Source organism: Xenopus laevis, chromosome 4L, assembly GCF_017654675.1.
Source record: "Xenopus laevis strain J_2021 chromosome 4L, Xenopus_laevis_v10.1, whole genome shotgun sequence".
NCBI classification, from domain to species: domain Eukaryota; kingdom Metazoa; phylum Chordata; class Amphibia; order Anura; family Pipidae; genus Xenopus; species Xenopus laevis.
Window position 1 is genome coordinate 25,734,522 of NC_054377.1, and position 13,579 is coordinate 25,748,100.

The window sequence follows — 13,579 nt, forward strand, 5'->3', positions numbered from 1 at the left end:
TTACCGGCAATTGTATTGCCGGTAAATTTGTAATACCTGCCCTGTCCTTGGCAGGTGTTTTACCGGCCGAATCCTGGATTCGGTGCATCCCTATCTTAAATAAAAAATAAAAAGTGCACAGACATTTCTGGCTTGAGGGCAGTGTACAGAAGCACATTCATTTACTGTTATGTGTAAAGTCTAGCAAAAAAAAAAACACATATATGTCAGAACATTTAATTGTCACAGCGTTTAAATTATTTTTTATGAAGGTAATATGCACAGATCTCAGCAGTAGCAACATATACAAGTAAACTAGCATCGCTGCTTTCCCTTTTGTAGTTTCCTGTTGGTTTATTAACATAACTAGGGTAGCACCGAGCTCTTATCATCAGAGAAGCCCCTCAGAATGAGCTGCTGTACCACCAACATGCCACGAGAACCAACATCAACCACACACAATCCAGCGTCTGGCGGAGGCGGGATTTCCTGTCAGCTTTGTGATGGGAGTCTGTGAACCCGGAAGGGGAATCCCTGTAATGTTGGTTTCCGGACGCCTTTCGCTGCTTTGGTGCCGAGGTCTCGGTGGATTCGGTGAGGTGAGTGGCCGTGCAACAGCCCCCCTAATGTCAGCCAGTCAGCCTGCGCCAACATTCCATAGAAGAGGAAAGCTGGGGAAGCTCCATTACCTAATGCGCATAAACAGACCGTAACTATAGAGACTGACAGCTGGGTGTGAGCGCAGGACACTGTATCTTAGACTAGCTATTAGACTGCTTAAGAGAGGCCGACAATATTCAGCTTATGGGGAACAAAACCACCAAAACCATTCTGTTATTGCCTTTGAAGTGTGTGGTGTGTTTTTCAGCTGGGGGCAATCAGCAGGGCAACTCCTCACTTACATGTGTCAATGCAAAGGTGCACCCTGACGACTTCTATGAGAATAAACACTGCAGTTTCCCAGGCTGCAGTGATTATTAAGTGCTAATTGCATGCAAGCTGAATTTCATAGAAGAGTAACCTAAGGGCACCATAATCTCTGGCCCCATGCTTAATTGTACTAGAAAGTGGAAATAAGTTCCCTTTAGTGAATACTGATACAGCTATAGAATCTATTAATCAAATCTATTAACCAGAAGGCTCTAAACTATGGCAAAGACACTCACTGGTGGGGTCCTATTCAGACAAAGTTCTTGTTTTTAATGATTTCTTTGTATCTGTAATTTAAATTCCGACCCTCTTGCTTGATATGATTGAATATTTTCCATATACCCCGCACACATTTGTACCTGATACTCCTACTGATCCAATCCAGATATATATATATATATATATATATATATATATATATATATATCTATATATATATATATATATATATATATAAAAGATTTGTTTTTTACACTCTGACTGACCAAGCACCCACCTTTGGCTAACAAGGAAGGAGTGCAGGTACTTTGTGAACTTTTTTATATATATATATATATATATATATATAGTCCTCCATGAAGCCGGCACTCTCGATACATAGTTTCAAACGCCTGGGTGCAGTATCAACAGTTTCAATCTGTAAATGCACAAAAAAGATCCGCACTCACAGGACTTATGAAAATGTTAGAAAATTTATTGCAAGTGTCTAATGTTTTGGCCTCCTAATATATCAAGAGCAAACCTTCACCTCTTACTGAGCTGCTCCTGTGAAACAGGAGGTGAATGGGCAGTTTGTTTATCAACACTGGGATTTGCACCTGGACAATAACCCATAGCAACAATCACATTTTGGTTTTGTTGTTCTACATTCAGCTGGCTGAAAAATGCTAATCATTGACTGGTTGCCATGGGTTACTGCTCAGATCTAAATTTGCCCAGTGTTGATAAATGAACCCCAATAACACCAGAATCATTTAGTACATAATCCACCTCTAAATTGCTGCCGTTATAGGTAAAATGTACTCACCATTATATTTAACTGCTTCACTCAGAATTACACTTACAAAATGCTCTGCTGCAGTTTCTAAATAGGGCGATCATGCAACTGACAGCCTACATTCCTCTGTAATGCTTTCAACCAGATGTCAGTAGAGAAGCTTCGGCAACTAGACATTGTCTGAAGTTAAAAAGTATGCTTCTGCTTGACTTTCAGGGCCATAAATGTAAACTACAGACATTGCTAAAGAGCCTGATAGCTGAAGCTTCTTTACTATGAAACTGACTTGTGGTTACAGACTACCTGTCACCCCCTTGCCCTTTTTAGAAACTGCAGCAGAGCATTTTTATGAAGTGTTATTGTGGATAAAGTAGTTTAATAAAATAATTTGGTCTTACTGTACTTTTAAACATTCATCTTGTTTAAAAAAATAAATATAAGGCCTTATATCTGGTGTACAATTAAAACAATTTAACTGAAAGTGTTTGGAAGGCGATCTAACCCTTAAAAGTAACTAATGCCTTTTTCTTATAATACTGATAATAATAATAAACAAGAGTAAATGTTAAATGTAATGCATGGCTTTGTATATAATATAGAGAAGCAGCATTTACCTTCAGCGAGACTTGTTACAGATAATACTTTCCTGCATTATAATAGAGTAAAAAAGTCTGAACCGATTTGATAATCAGGTTTGTTAAATGTTGGTGTTTAGCTCCCACTTATAATAACCTTTTACATGACCTGAGCCCTGTTGTATTGCCATACCAAACACAGAACCCGACTGAGTGAGGTGGTTGTCATTGAACTGCCTCACCATTGCCAATGATCATGCATTCAACTGACGTGTGAAAGGTCTTTCATCTACTGGAAGTGCAAAGACATCCCCTTTCTGGTTCCTGCATGATCATTTTGACTGGTCAGCTAAATTGTATTGTAATTTTCCTTTAATACTAGATCAGTTATTATACCTTTATTTCCCTTTGATTAAATACTGGTTAAGGTGCTAATTAACATGAGAATCTGTACAAGTCCATGGACTTGTGTTCATCAGCTTAGGCTCCTCCCAGGAGAGGCATGGCATAGTGAACCAAGTGTTTTGTCTGACATCTGAGTGGAGTGGAGCAGCTGAATGGGCCATAAATGAAATTCTGCATAATTATATTTTTTTTTACTTTTCTCACAGTCTTTTACAAAACTGTGTTTTCATTTAAATTCCCCAGGGCTAAGCATCATTTATTTGAAAAATTAGGGTTTGGTTGCCCTTTAAGTGGTAAAATGCCTCTTAATAACCATGTTATTATTTTTCTGATGGTTTTCAAACCAGCCCTTTGGGTAAGTGTGCAGTATTTTGTGTTGAGAACGGTACAGAAATGCAGCCAGAACAGCTTACCTGTGGGTTGTACATGAAAACTGAAAACCGGCTAAATACTTGGTATATACTGCAGAAACGGGTCATATGTTTACAGTTTAAGGGTTATATCTCCCCTGTGTATGGCAACTGTGCTCTAACAACCAATGTTTGTTTTCATTCTTAGGGTTCAGTTATCCGATGAAGAGCAATGGATGATGAGGAGAACCAAGATCAACTAATAAACCGCTCCCAAGGGAGAAATCGGCAGCAATCGCTTTCTGCCAGTGATAATGGTAATGACTTATTCCTGTTTTACGTTCACATTTATCATTGTATCTCAGTCAAATAAAAAAGAAGCAAGTCTAAACTGAAAGTTGGAGGCAGAAGTTATGTAATATAAATTCTTTGTGCTACAGAAGAAATGGAAGATTCAGAGGATGAATCTGAGAGTGAAGATGGTGATGATGGGGAAGAAGAAGGCGGTGAGGATGAAGATGTAACTGGTAAGCAGATCTTGGTGAAGGGACTTCAAAAGAGTTTCTAGACCAGTTTTTTTTTTTTCTTTCCCCTGGCTAGGTGTTCCTTTTTTGGAAATCACACACTCGTAAAGCTGCATTAATTTTTACACTGGACTGGGGCTTTTTTATTCTAAAAGGAGCTATGATCTGGCGGAAAACAGTGTTTTGATTCACTGGGTGGTGCCTAACATAATGGCAAGGATTTTCCTTGTCCTTTAAAGTGTTGCCAGTACCTGTAAACTAAAGGCACCATTGGGCTCACAACATAACATTACACTTAACGGGTAAAAAAAACCTCACTGTCAACGGACTACAGCTGCACAAATATGGCAGCCCCTCATAGAACAAACACGGGGGATCAGATAAGTGATGTCAAAGCATCGTAAATAGCATGCAAAGATAGTGTTATGATAGATAGCTATAAAAACGTTTACTTTCCAGTGTCAACATCTCTTTAAAGGAGAACTAAACCGGAAGATGGAGCGTATGAGCTCCACTGCGCTTACTCTGCACTTTTAGGGTTAATTAACTATGTGGGGGGGGACTGTCTAGGGTAGTAGGTAGGGGCTTTTCTTATTGGTTGGATTTAGTTCTCTTATAAGTTCAAGCTTAATACTCAATAATAATAGATAAATCACTGTTCTAAAAGTTCTTGGGTTAATGGCACGCCTAAAAGCTTTGCTAGCAACATATTTCCTCAAAAAAAATACCCAAATCGCCCAAGCTCTCTAACTGTTTGTGACATCTGTTAGAGGTGGTGGAGGTGGTGATAGGCCCAGAATTGCTGATATTTTTGGGCTGAAAACCACATGTACCAGTTCACTTTAAATACGAGGCATTCCGAGTGGTTTTGTGTTTCTCTACTGCAGAGATTTGCCAGGTATGACATTTGCCTTAAATTTAAAAAATATTTTCATACCTGTTTTTAACAGAACATTGTGTATTTAGTCTGTTTATTTTTCTGTGACCATAGATCTCAGAGTGTTTACAATGACAGGGCATTGAGGGGGGTCAAAGTACTAACTTTGTTGAATTTAAATTAATTGCTCGGTTTAGAACACACGTTCAAAGTACAACTTTGAATTACTTTTGGTTTTTTCATTTGCTGGTCTAAATTGTCCTTCCCCTGAATGCACTTTCCCTTGTAGAGTTGTGCCTAGTTTGGAGTTATCCAGCTGATGGTGTCAAATTTGGCCTTCCACATCAATGTCAAAACAGCACTGATGAATAGAATAACAGGGAAACAACCTTGCTTGTTTAATATATACTATAATGCATCGTTTCGGGTGGATGCCCCTTCGTCAGGCATACAAAGAGGTGCAAGTAATATAAAGACTAATAATTAGAATATTCAGTATTTGTCACACAAAGGAATAATTAGAAAACAATTACCGTAAAAGATCCTTAAAGGAGAAAATTAAACATAAGCTTCATCATACTGAAATAAGAAACTTTCTAAGAATCTTTCTTTAACTTTCTAAAATAATCAAGTTTATATTCATTATTCCTCTCTCAGCATCTGTTTCTCTTCATTCTGTCTTCATGCAGCAGATGGGTGTCAGATATTCATTGACATTTAGATCCAATATGTCTTATAGGGGAGCGCCCTTTCCTAGAAGATGTATTAGAGCTCACTCAAATAACTGATTCCAGTACAAACAAAATCTAACAAAATAACTGTCCTTTGCACAAATTCTGCACGTAGAGAGACAGGATTTGTGGTGATTTTAACAGTGAGCTCTTATACATCTTCTAGGCCGTATAATATATATTTGATCTATCTCTCAATGAATATCTGACACCCAACTGCTGCTTGAATAGAGAATGAAGAGAAACAGATGCTGAGAGAGGAATAGTAAAGATAAACTTACCGTAATTATTTCAGGAACGGTACAGAATTTTGATTGTATTTAGAAAGTTTCTTATTCAGTATGGTAAACCTAAAATTTTAATTTTCACTATAGTTCCCCTTTAAAACAGCACAGATGCACCTGTTCATCTGATGTCCCCAGTGAGCAGATCTGAACCAAAGTGGGAGGAAACTGCGGCTGGGCATTCTTTCAAAATCAATGTGCAATTGCACTATATAAGCTTGAGTTTAACTTTCACTTAGAAGTTTTTCTGTGTAACATTAAAGGGATTCTGTCATGATTTTTATGATGTATTTTTTTATTTCTTAATTACACTGTTTACACTGCAGATAATTCACTCTACAATATAAAATTTAATTCCTGAACCAGCAAGTGTATTTTTTTAAATTGTTAAATTGGTGTGTAGGCAGCCATCTCAGGTCATTTTGCCTGGTCATGTGCTTTCAGAAAAAACAGCACTTCAGATGGAACTGCTTTCTGACAGGCTGTTGTTTCTCCTACTAAATGTAACTGAATGTGTTGCAGTGGGACCTGGATTTTACTATTGAGTACTGCTCTTATATCTACTAGGCAGCTGTTATCTTGTGTTAGGGAGCTGCTACCTGGTTACCTTCCCATTGTTCTGATGTTAGGCTGCTGGGGAGAAAGGGAGGGGTTGATATCACTCCAACTTGCAGTACAGCAGTAAAGAGTGACTGAAGTTTATCAGAGCACAAGTCACATGACTGGGGCAGCTGGGAAACTGACAATATGTCTAGCCCCATGTCAGTTTTCAAAATTAAATATAAAAACATCTGTTTGCTCTTGAGAAATGAATTTCAGTGCAGAATTCTGCTGGAGCAGCACTATTAACTGATGTGTTTTGAAAAAAACATGTTTTCCCATGACCGTATCCCTTTAACCTTGTATTTTTTTTTTTTTTGGCATGACTGATGCCAGAAACAGTGTAACATCAGAGGCGTGTGTCTGTGTAAATAGGTACATATACAGTATTTGATCAAATCTAATAGAAGTACATAGTCTCAAAACACTAACAGCCTAGAATAGGTTGTTTAATGCTAAAATATGTACTACTGGGGATTGTTAGTACTCTAACACACAGGGTGATTCATCACCAGTTGGGAAAATCTCCTCAGTGGAAGTGGCTAGTGAAGCTCCTGACCGTACCCCTTCTCATTAGTTGTAATTGCTGCATCTAAAACGCGTTACATTCAGCCATCCCAGGTAATAGCCCAAAAATGCAGGAGGCATTTTTAAGTGATTACTCAGGATTGCTGTGTTTAATGTCTTTTACATGTGGCTATTCCAACTGATGGGAATAGGCAGTTAATGTTGGGTGCTTCATTGCCTCCATGAGATTGGGCAATAAAGTGCTCTGTGTGTGTGACAGTCTTGTAGCCGCTGTCAAGCCCATTAAAGAACAACTTTTATCCCTGCTACAAGCAGTAGCAATTCAAAAGGCAATAACTCCTAATACTCAAAGCTGCATCAGTAAAAACACGGAAGCGGTAAAACCTTATTCGTCAGTAAATATGGGGAATTGCAGCACCCCTCACACGTATAGGCACCCGCCCAGGGATTAAGTTGACTGATCAACCAATAGGTTGGAGCGAAATACTACTACAATGCATATTTCATATGTTTTGTAACCTGGAACCTTACTGCTTAATGGAATGTGTTTTGTTCTATGTTTTTCTATGTGTTTTAAAACAATAAAAACTTTACTTTTAATGTTATGTTATAATTGTAATAGTATGACCATTCGATTTATGGGTGCGTGTATTTGCACACCCACAAACAAATTCTAAGGGGGACAATTGTACACTATAGCCAGCATTGTTATCTCAGCCAGAGATAAGATTCCTTTTGATTTTAGTCATGATTTCTAAGTGACAAAATGTTTTTATATTATAAGACTCTGAAGAGGAGGAGGATGAAAATGCTGCAAAAGGAAGCTTAGATCCAACACAGCCTGCAGGGCATTTTAATGAGGCGTTTAGTTCAGACGACGAAGGAGAAAATTGCCCAATCTGCCTCAATGGCTTCAGAGACCAAGTTGTGGGCACTCCAGAAAACTGCAGTCATTATTTCTGCCTGGATTGCATTGTGGAGTGGTCAAAGGTTAGTATTCGCCTGTTGAACTGAATCCTTTAGCGATGCACCAAATCCTGCGTTAAATATGAGATTTTGCCAAATTCTATCCTTTATTGTTTGCTTGCATTGGATCAAAGTTGGTCCTATTTTACAGTTTGGCACCAGGGTCTTTTCATCACTGTTGATCATTTAATGAGCCACGTGCAAAGATGATCAGATACTGGACAAATTCTGGAAATATTGGAGCATATGGGACTAGTTTAAATTGTGTCCTGGTTTAACTATGCCCAGGGTCCATCCAACAGAGGAGCTGGACTAGTACTTGTATATATTGCATATTGCAATCCTCTACTTTCTGAAAAAATATAAATAGGCACAATCTAATCTTATTTTAGCATGTCCGTTACATGTAGAAGCCAATGTGTGTCAAGATGCTACTTACATCAATAGCTTTGAAGTATATTGATGATAGCCAACAGTTGATTTCAAATAAGATTTTACATAGAAATACCCAACTGTGTAGAATAAATATATATGTATATATTCTTCTATTTTATATAGAATGCAAACTCGTGCCCTGTGGACAGAATTGCATTTTCTTGCATTCACATACGAGTGCACTTTGGTGGTGAGATCTTAAAAAAGGTAAGTGGTGGGCGAAAATGGGAGAATCATATTTCATTACCAAATTGTACTTGTCCTGTCAAATAGACCAAGTATTGTATTTGTTTTATTGCTACAACAACCTGGGTTTCACATAACCACATTAATATGGTTATGCAGTTTTTCAGTAAAGTTTCTTAAATCAGCATTCACTCAATCTTCGCCAATGTTTCCACTGGTACAGTGAATGACTGACCGAATGACGGTCACTCTCTGAGTGTGGACCTATTCTATATAGAATATGTATCAAAATATTCATAATTATATACCGGTCGGCTCTGCACTCTGTTCAGTTTTATCTTTCAGGCAGCAACATAAACCTTAAAGCATCCTGCACACCATTTATTCAAGTGATCCGTTTTATTGTATATGACATTTTGGGTGCCTTTGGGGCCTGTAATGCCTGCTTGAAACACAGATAAAATCCGGCAGTAGGAAAAGGCAGGAATTTACGATAAGTGCCATTAAAATTGAGTTTATATAATTTATTACACATTTGTGGAAGCAATGTTGCTACTATTCAGGGGGATACCTGTCTATCTAGAAAGATTAATTGTTTAAATGCATTTTAAATCTTGAGGTTGAGTTTTTTTTAAAAAAAAATGTGCATATATTTATGATTTGACAAACTTAAAGATGTCTGTGTAGTTTTGCCCTTTGTTATTTAAATGTTATATTTATGTGTTAATAGGTTCCTATAAAGAAAAAAGCAGAAGAGGTTGAGGTGGAGGAAGATGCCACCAACTGTGCAGTGTGTGGACGATGTGACCGCGAGGATCGACTGCTACTTTGTGATGGCTGTGATGCAGGGTGGGTGCAGTCTGTGAGATTTTCAACATATTTTTGTATTAGTTATGGGCTACACAGGTGGCTTGGGCAAACAGTATGTCACTTGTGTGTTCCAACCAGCTACATGTGAAATGATAGTTTTTTTTATGCATCAAGCTTGACTGGTTAATAAGGGGAGGTGAGTCAAACTGCAACATAGTCGTTGCTGACCATTATATAGTAAAACTGTGGCAGGGGTCCCCAATTTTTTTTACCCCATGTGCCACATTCAAATGTAAAAACAAACAAACCGGAGAGCAACATAGGCAAGCAAATAGTTCTGGGGGGGGCCCAAATAAGGGCTACAAATAGTCGATCACAGCCCATATGTGAACTGGCAACCAACAGGAGGCTCTGTTTGGCAGCACGCATGTTTTTTTTATGAAATTAAAGCTTGCCTTCAAGACAATTCAAATAGGAGTACCTGCTTTAAGACCACTGGGAGCAAAATCCAAGGGGTCGGGAGGCAACTTGTTGATTACGAGCCATTAGTTGGGGGATCACTGAGCTGTGGTGTTTAAAGGGGAACTATATTAATATTAGCTTCAGCATACTGAAATAAGAAACTTTCTAAATACAATCAATTAAAAATTCTGCATTGTTTCTGAAATAATAAAGTTTATCTTCACTATTCCTCTGTCAGCATCTGTTTCTCTTCATTCTGTCTTCATTCAGGAGTTGGGTGTCAGATATTCATTGACAGCGATCAAATATATCTTCTAGGGGGGCTCTTTTTGCCTAGAATATGTATTAGAGCTCACTTTGTTAAAATCACCAGAAATCCTCTCTACATGCAGCATTTGTACAAAAGGCAGTTATTTTGTTAGTTTTTGTTAGTACTGGAATCTGTTATTTGAGTGAGTTCTAATTCATCTGCTAGGAAAGGAAGCCCCCCTATAAGATATATTAGATCTAACTGTCAATAAATATCTGATACTCAACTGCTGCATGAAGACAGAATGAAGAGAATAGATGCTGAGAGAGGAATATTGAATATAAACTTGATTATTTCAGAAACAATGCAGAATGTTTAATTGCATTTAGAAAGTTTCTTACTTCAGTAAGTATATTAAATTTTAATTTTCGTCATAGTTCTCCTTTAATATCACCGTAAATGTTCTCCATTCTGTTTAGTGAAATTGGTTGCTGCATAAAACCCTGAAGCCTTCTGTCTTGTGTTGTTCTCTGGCCAGAGGAAGGGAAACAAATTGAAGAAAGAGTCTTTGTATTTTCAATACAAACATGGACGCCAAAAAAAGTATGCTGTGTAAGTTTCTGTGGAGCCTACGTAATCACCTAATTCTGTAATGTTTTCTGTAGCTACCATATGGAGTGCCTCACTCCTCCTTTGAATGCTGTTCCAGTAGACGAATGGTTCTGTCCAGAATGCTCAGATGCAAATCAGCCAGAGGAAGGTAACTGTTTTTTAGGTTCAGTAACTACCTTTACATATTCAGTTTATATGAAATCAAAATGAGAACTGTGCCAAACTGAAGAGATGCTGATCCCTCTGATAGATGGATAGATGGATTTGGTGCTTTATATAAAGAAGATTTGCATTCACATAATGTATATTATAATAGTATTCTTTAGTAAGGCTGTATTTACGACTCTGAATTGTAGGTTTGTATTTCTGATTTTTGTTTCCTTTTGCTTTTTGATGAAGTGAGTGACGTAGAGGTTGCTGGACTTCTTGCAGATGTGGTTCCCACCACTAGCCGTCTACATCCTAACGTGGTTAGGACTCGTGCTATTGCTCGAACAAGGCAAAGTGAAAGGGTGAGAGCCAACGTCAACAGAAACCGAATCAGCACTGCACGCAATATCCAGGTATTAAGTTGTTGGAGTATGGGAAGACTGGCAGAACTTTGTGTTTCAAGGTTTTGTTTTACCTTTTTTAACATTGCCATAATAGCCCTATTAGTATATAGTATAATGTAATCCCATGGGGTAAGTGAAAGGTAGCACAAAAGGCAGGAATCTATGCCAAGCAACTCTAAATGCTGCACCTTTTTTTATTTTTTTGCCAGTAAAAGGCAACCCAGTAATAAAGCTATATATTTTTCACTGAACTCTTGCTTTAAGCCTGGAAGAGCCTGTTGAGTGGATCTATAAATGGTGTTTTATAGTGCTTAGTCCGATCAAACTATTTGACCAACCCTCATTATATGAGTGGGATCAAACACATAAACAGCACTATTTAAAATGGCCTTTAAATATGTATTTTTACTGGTCATTTATATAAACAAATATGAAAAGCATACCCTTCTTTTAAGTAGGGTATATGCAGTATTTAACTTCCAATTCAGGTTTTCTTTAAAGTGTATAAGCTTGTATCATATATTATCATCTGCATCCCCTAAACCTGTCTGTTTAGCGTGCATTATAACAAATATCCGTAGTAGTAAATGTGTGTGTATATTAATGCATAAAAAAGGGAAAACCAAATGAGAACATTTTACAGTATCCAAGTATTTTTTTTTTTTTCCATAGCAAGTTCCAAGATACCTAATGTCATCTCTGCTTGATGAAACCATTGAAGCAGTAGTTAATGGATTGAACACTGCAGTCTATCAGAGACCGTTAACCACTCGTACTACCACCAGAAGAAGGAAAAGGAAAGTTGGTGGGTATTATAATGATACTGGGATGTTTAATTAATTGCCAGATAAATATGATCTGCTATAAAAAGCTAAGTATTCATCTGGAATACTGAAATCTAGGAGAGCGTTTTTATTTTGGGCCAACAGTACTTTGGTTGTAGATGTATACTGGGCTATGCACATTTGCATTGAGACTGAAGTTTTTTATGCCTATATTAGGCAGAAAGAAGAGTATCCAGTCCAAGGTCTCAAAAGGAACTTGGGGAGTGGGAAAGAAGCGCCGAAGAAGGTTCAGACGGAGGAAAGGGAAAAAAATGGTGAATATACTGATATTTAACATGAGCTATAAATGTTTGACTAGCTATTATCCATACCTCAATAAAAGTTCATCTTGTCTGTTATTGGTGTAATTAGAGGTCACAGGGGCTCAAAGTCAAAATCCTTCTAAAGTGCCCCCTTGTCCTTAGCACTCTTGGATCCAGCAGCAGTTATCTGCATAGTATTTTAGGCATTTGCCCAAGCCTTATATTTTGCTGTGAATGTTTATGCTTTTCCTTTCCTTGTAGTGTTTTGAGGTTTATTTTAAACAAATAGTACTTTGAACTTTCTATAATTGGGCAATATAAAAACAATTGAACTTGGTTCTTGAGCTAAACATTCTTTTCTGATGCCTTTCCAGGCCAGAAAAGTGGCCTCCTCTCACAGTCGTATTGCTAGATCACTGGGGATTTGCAACCCGCCTCGAGGATCTTCATTGCCTTGTATTCAACGTGCCGCTGAACAGACGCTGGACACCATGAGACACGACATAGGAGCTGCCACACTCTCTGTGTTTGGGAACTCCTATGACTTGGACCCATTTGACAGGTGAAAACCTCAGAATCCTGTGCCTTACCAACTTGCAGAGCTCAAAGATGTGCAGTAGCTTCTCAGCATCCTTCTCTTAAATGAATTGTTCAGTATAGGAATAAAAACTGGTAAATAGGCTGTGCAAAATAAAAAACAATTCTAATATAGTTAGTTAGCCAAAAATTTAATGTTTAAATGTTGGGGTGATTGAATGTCTAACATAGTAGCCAGAACACTACTTCCTGCTTTGTAGCTCTCTTGGTTTCCACTGATTGGTTACCAGGCAGTTAGCAATCAGTGACTTGAGGGGGGCCACATGGGTCATAACTGTGCTTTTGAATCTTAGCTGAATGCTGAGGATCAATTGCAAACCCGTGGCCCTCCTTAAAGTCGCTTACTAACTCAGTGTTGGAGAGCTGAAATGCAGGAAGAAGTGTTCTGGCTATTATCTTAGACATCCAGTCACTCCAGCCTTTATACATTACATTTTTGGCTAACTGTATTCGAAATTTTCTTTTATTTAGCACAGCCTATCTGTTTACCCAGTTTTTATCTTTAAGCTGAACTGTTCCGTTTATCCTAAACATTCTTTGATAATATAAAATGGAATGAGCACCCTAAATAGTATATTATTACTCACTGAGGGCATGGACACACATGCAGATCTTCGGCGCAGTTCACGCCGCGTTTTTAAAAAAAGCTAACCGCCGCGTATCCGGGTAATTACACTAGCGTAAATTGTCATTGCCATAAAGGGGTGGTTCACCTTTAAGTTACATTTTATTATTTTATAGACTGGCTAATTTTGATCAACTTTTCAATTGGCCTTTATTTTTTCTTTCTTAGTTTTTTACATTTTTTGCTTGTTCTGACTCTTTCCAACTTAAAAATGG

General features: G+C 37.9%; 1 protein-coding gene across 5 annotated transcripts in view; it reads left to right on the forward strand.

The window, feature by feature from the left end:
* The first annotated feature begins 389 nt into the window (after nucleotides 1–389).
* Nucleotides 390–13,579, forward strand: part of phrf1.L (PHD and ring finger domains 1 L homeolog) — a 35,807-nt gene continuing 22,617 nt past the window's right edge. For 2 of the 5 annotated variants that reach the window (XM_018257594.2, XM_018257596.2), the window contains exons 1-11: nucleotides 390–578; nucleotides 3,445–3,553; nucleotides 3,677–3,763; nucleotides 7,565–7,770; nucleotides 8,305–8,388; nucleotides 9,098–9,216; nucleotides 10,555–10,649; nucleotides 10,901–11,064; nucleotides 11,728–11,860; nucleotides 12,057–12,154; nucleotides 12,517–12,704. In XM_018257594.2, the coding sequence (XP_018113083.1) occupies nucleotides 3,469–3,553; nucleotides 3,677–3,763; nucleotides 7,565–7,770; nucleotides 8,305–8,388; nucleotides 9,098–9,216; nucleotides 10,555–10,649; nucleotides 10,901–11,064; nucleotides 11,728–11,860; nucleotides 12,057–12,154; nucleotides 12,517–12,704 (1,259 nt within the window). In that variant the 5' untranslated portion in view covers nucleotides 390–578; nucleotides 3,445–3,468. The other 3 variants (XM_018257595.2, XM_041589995.1, XM_041589996.1) reach the window with 3 other exon arrangements.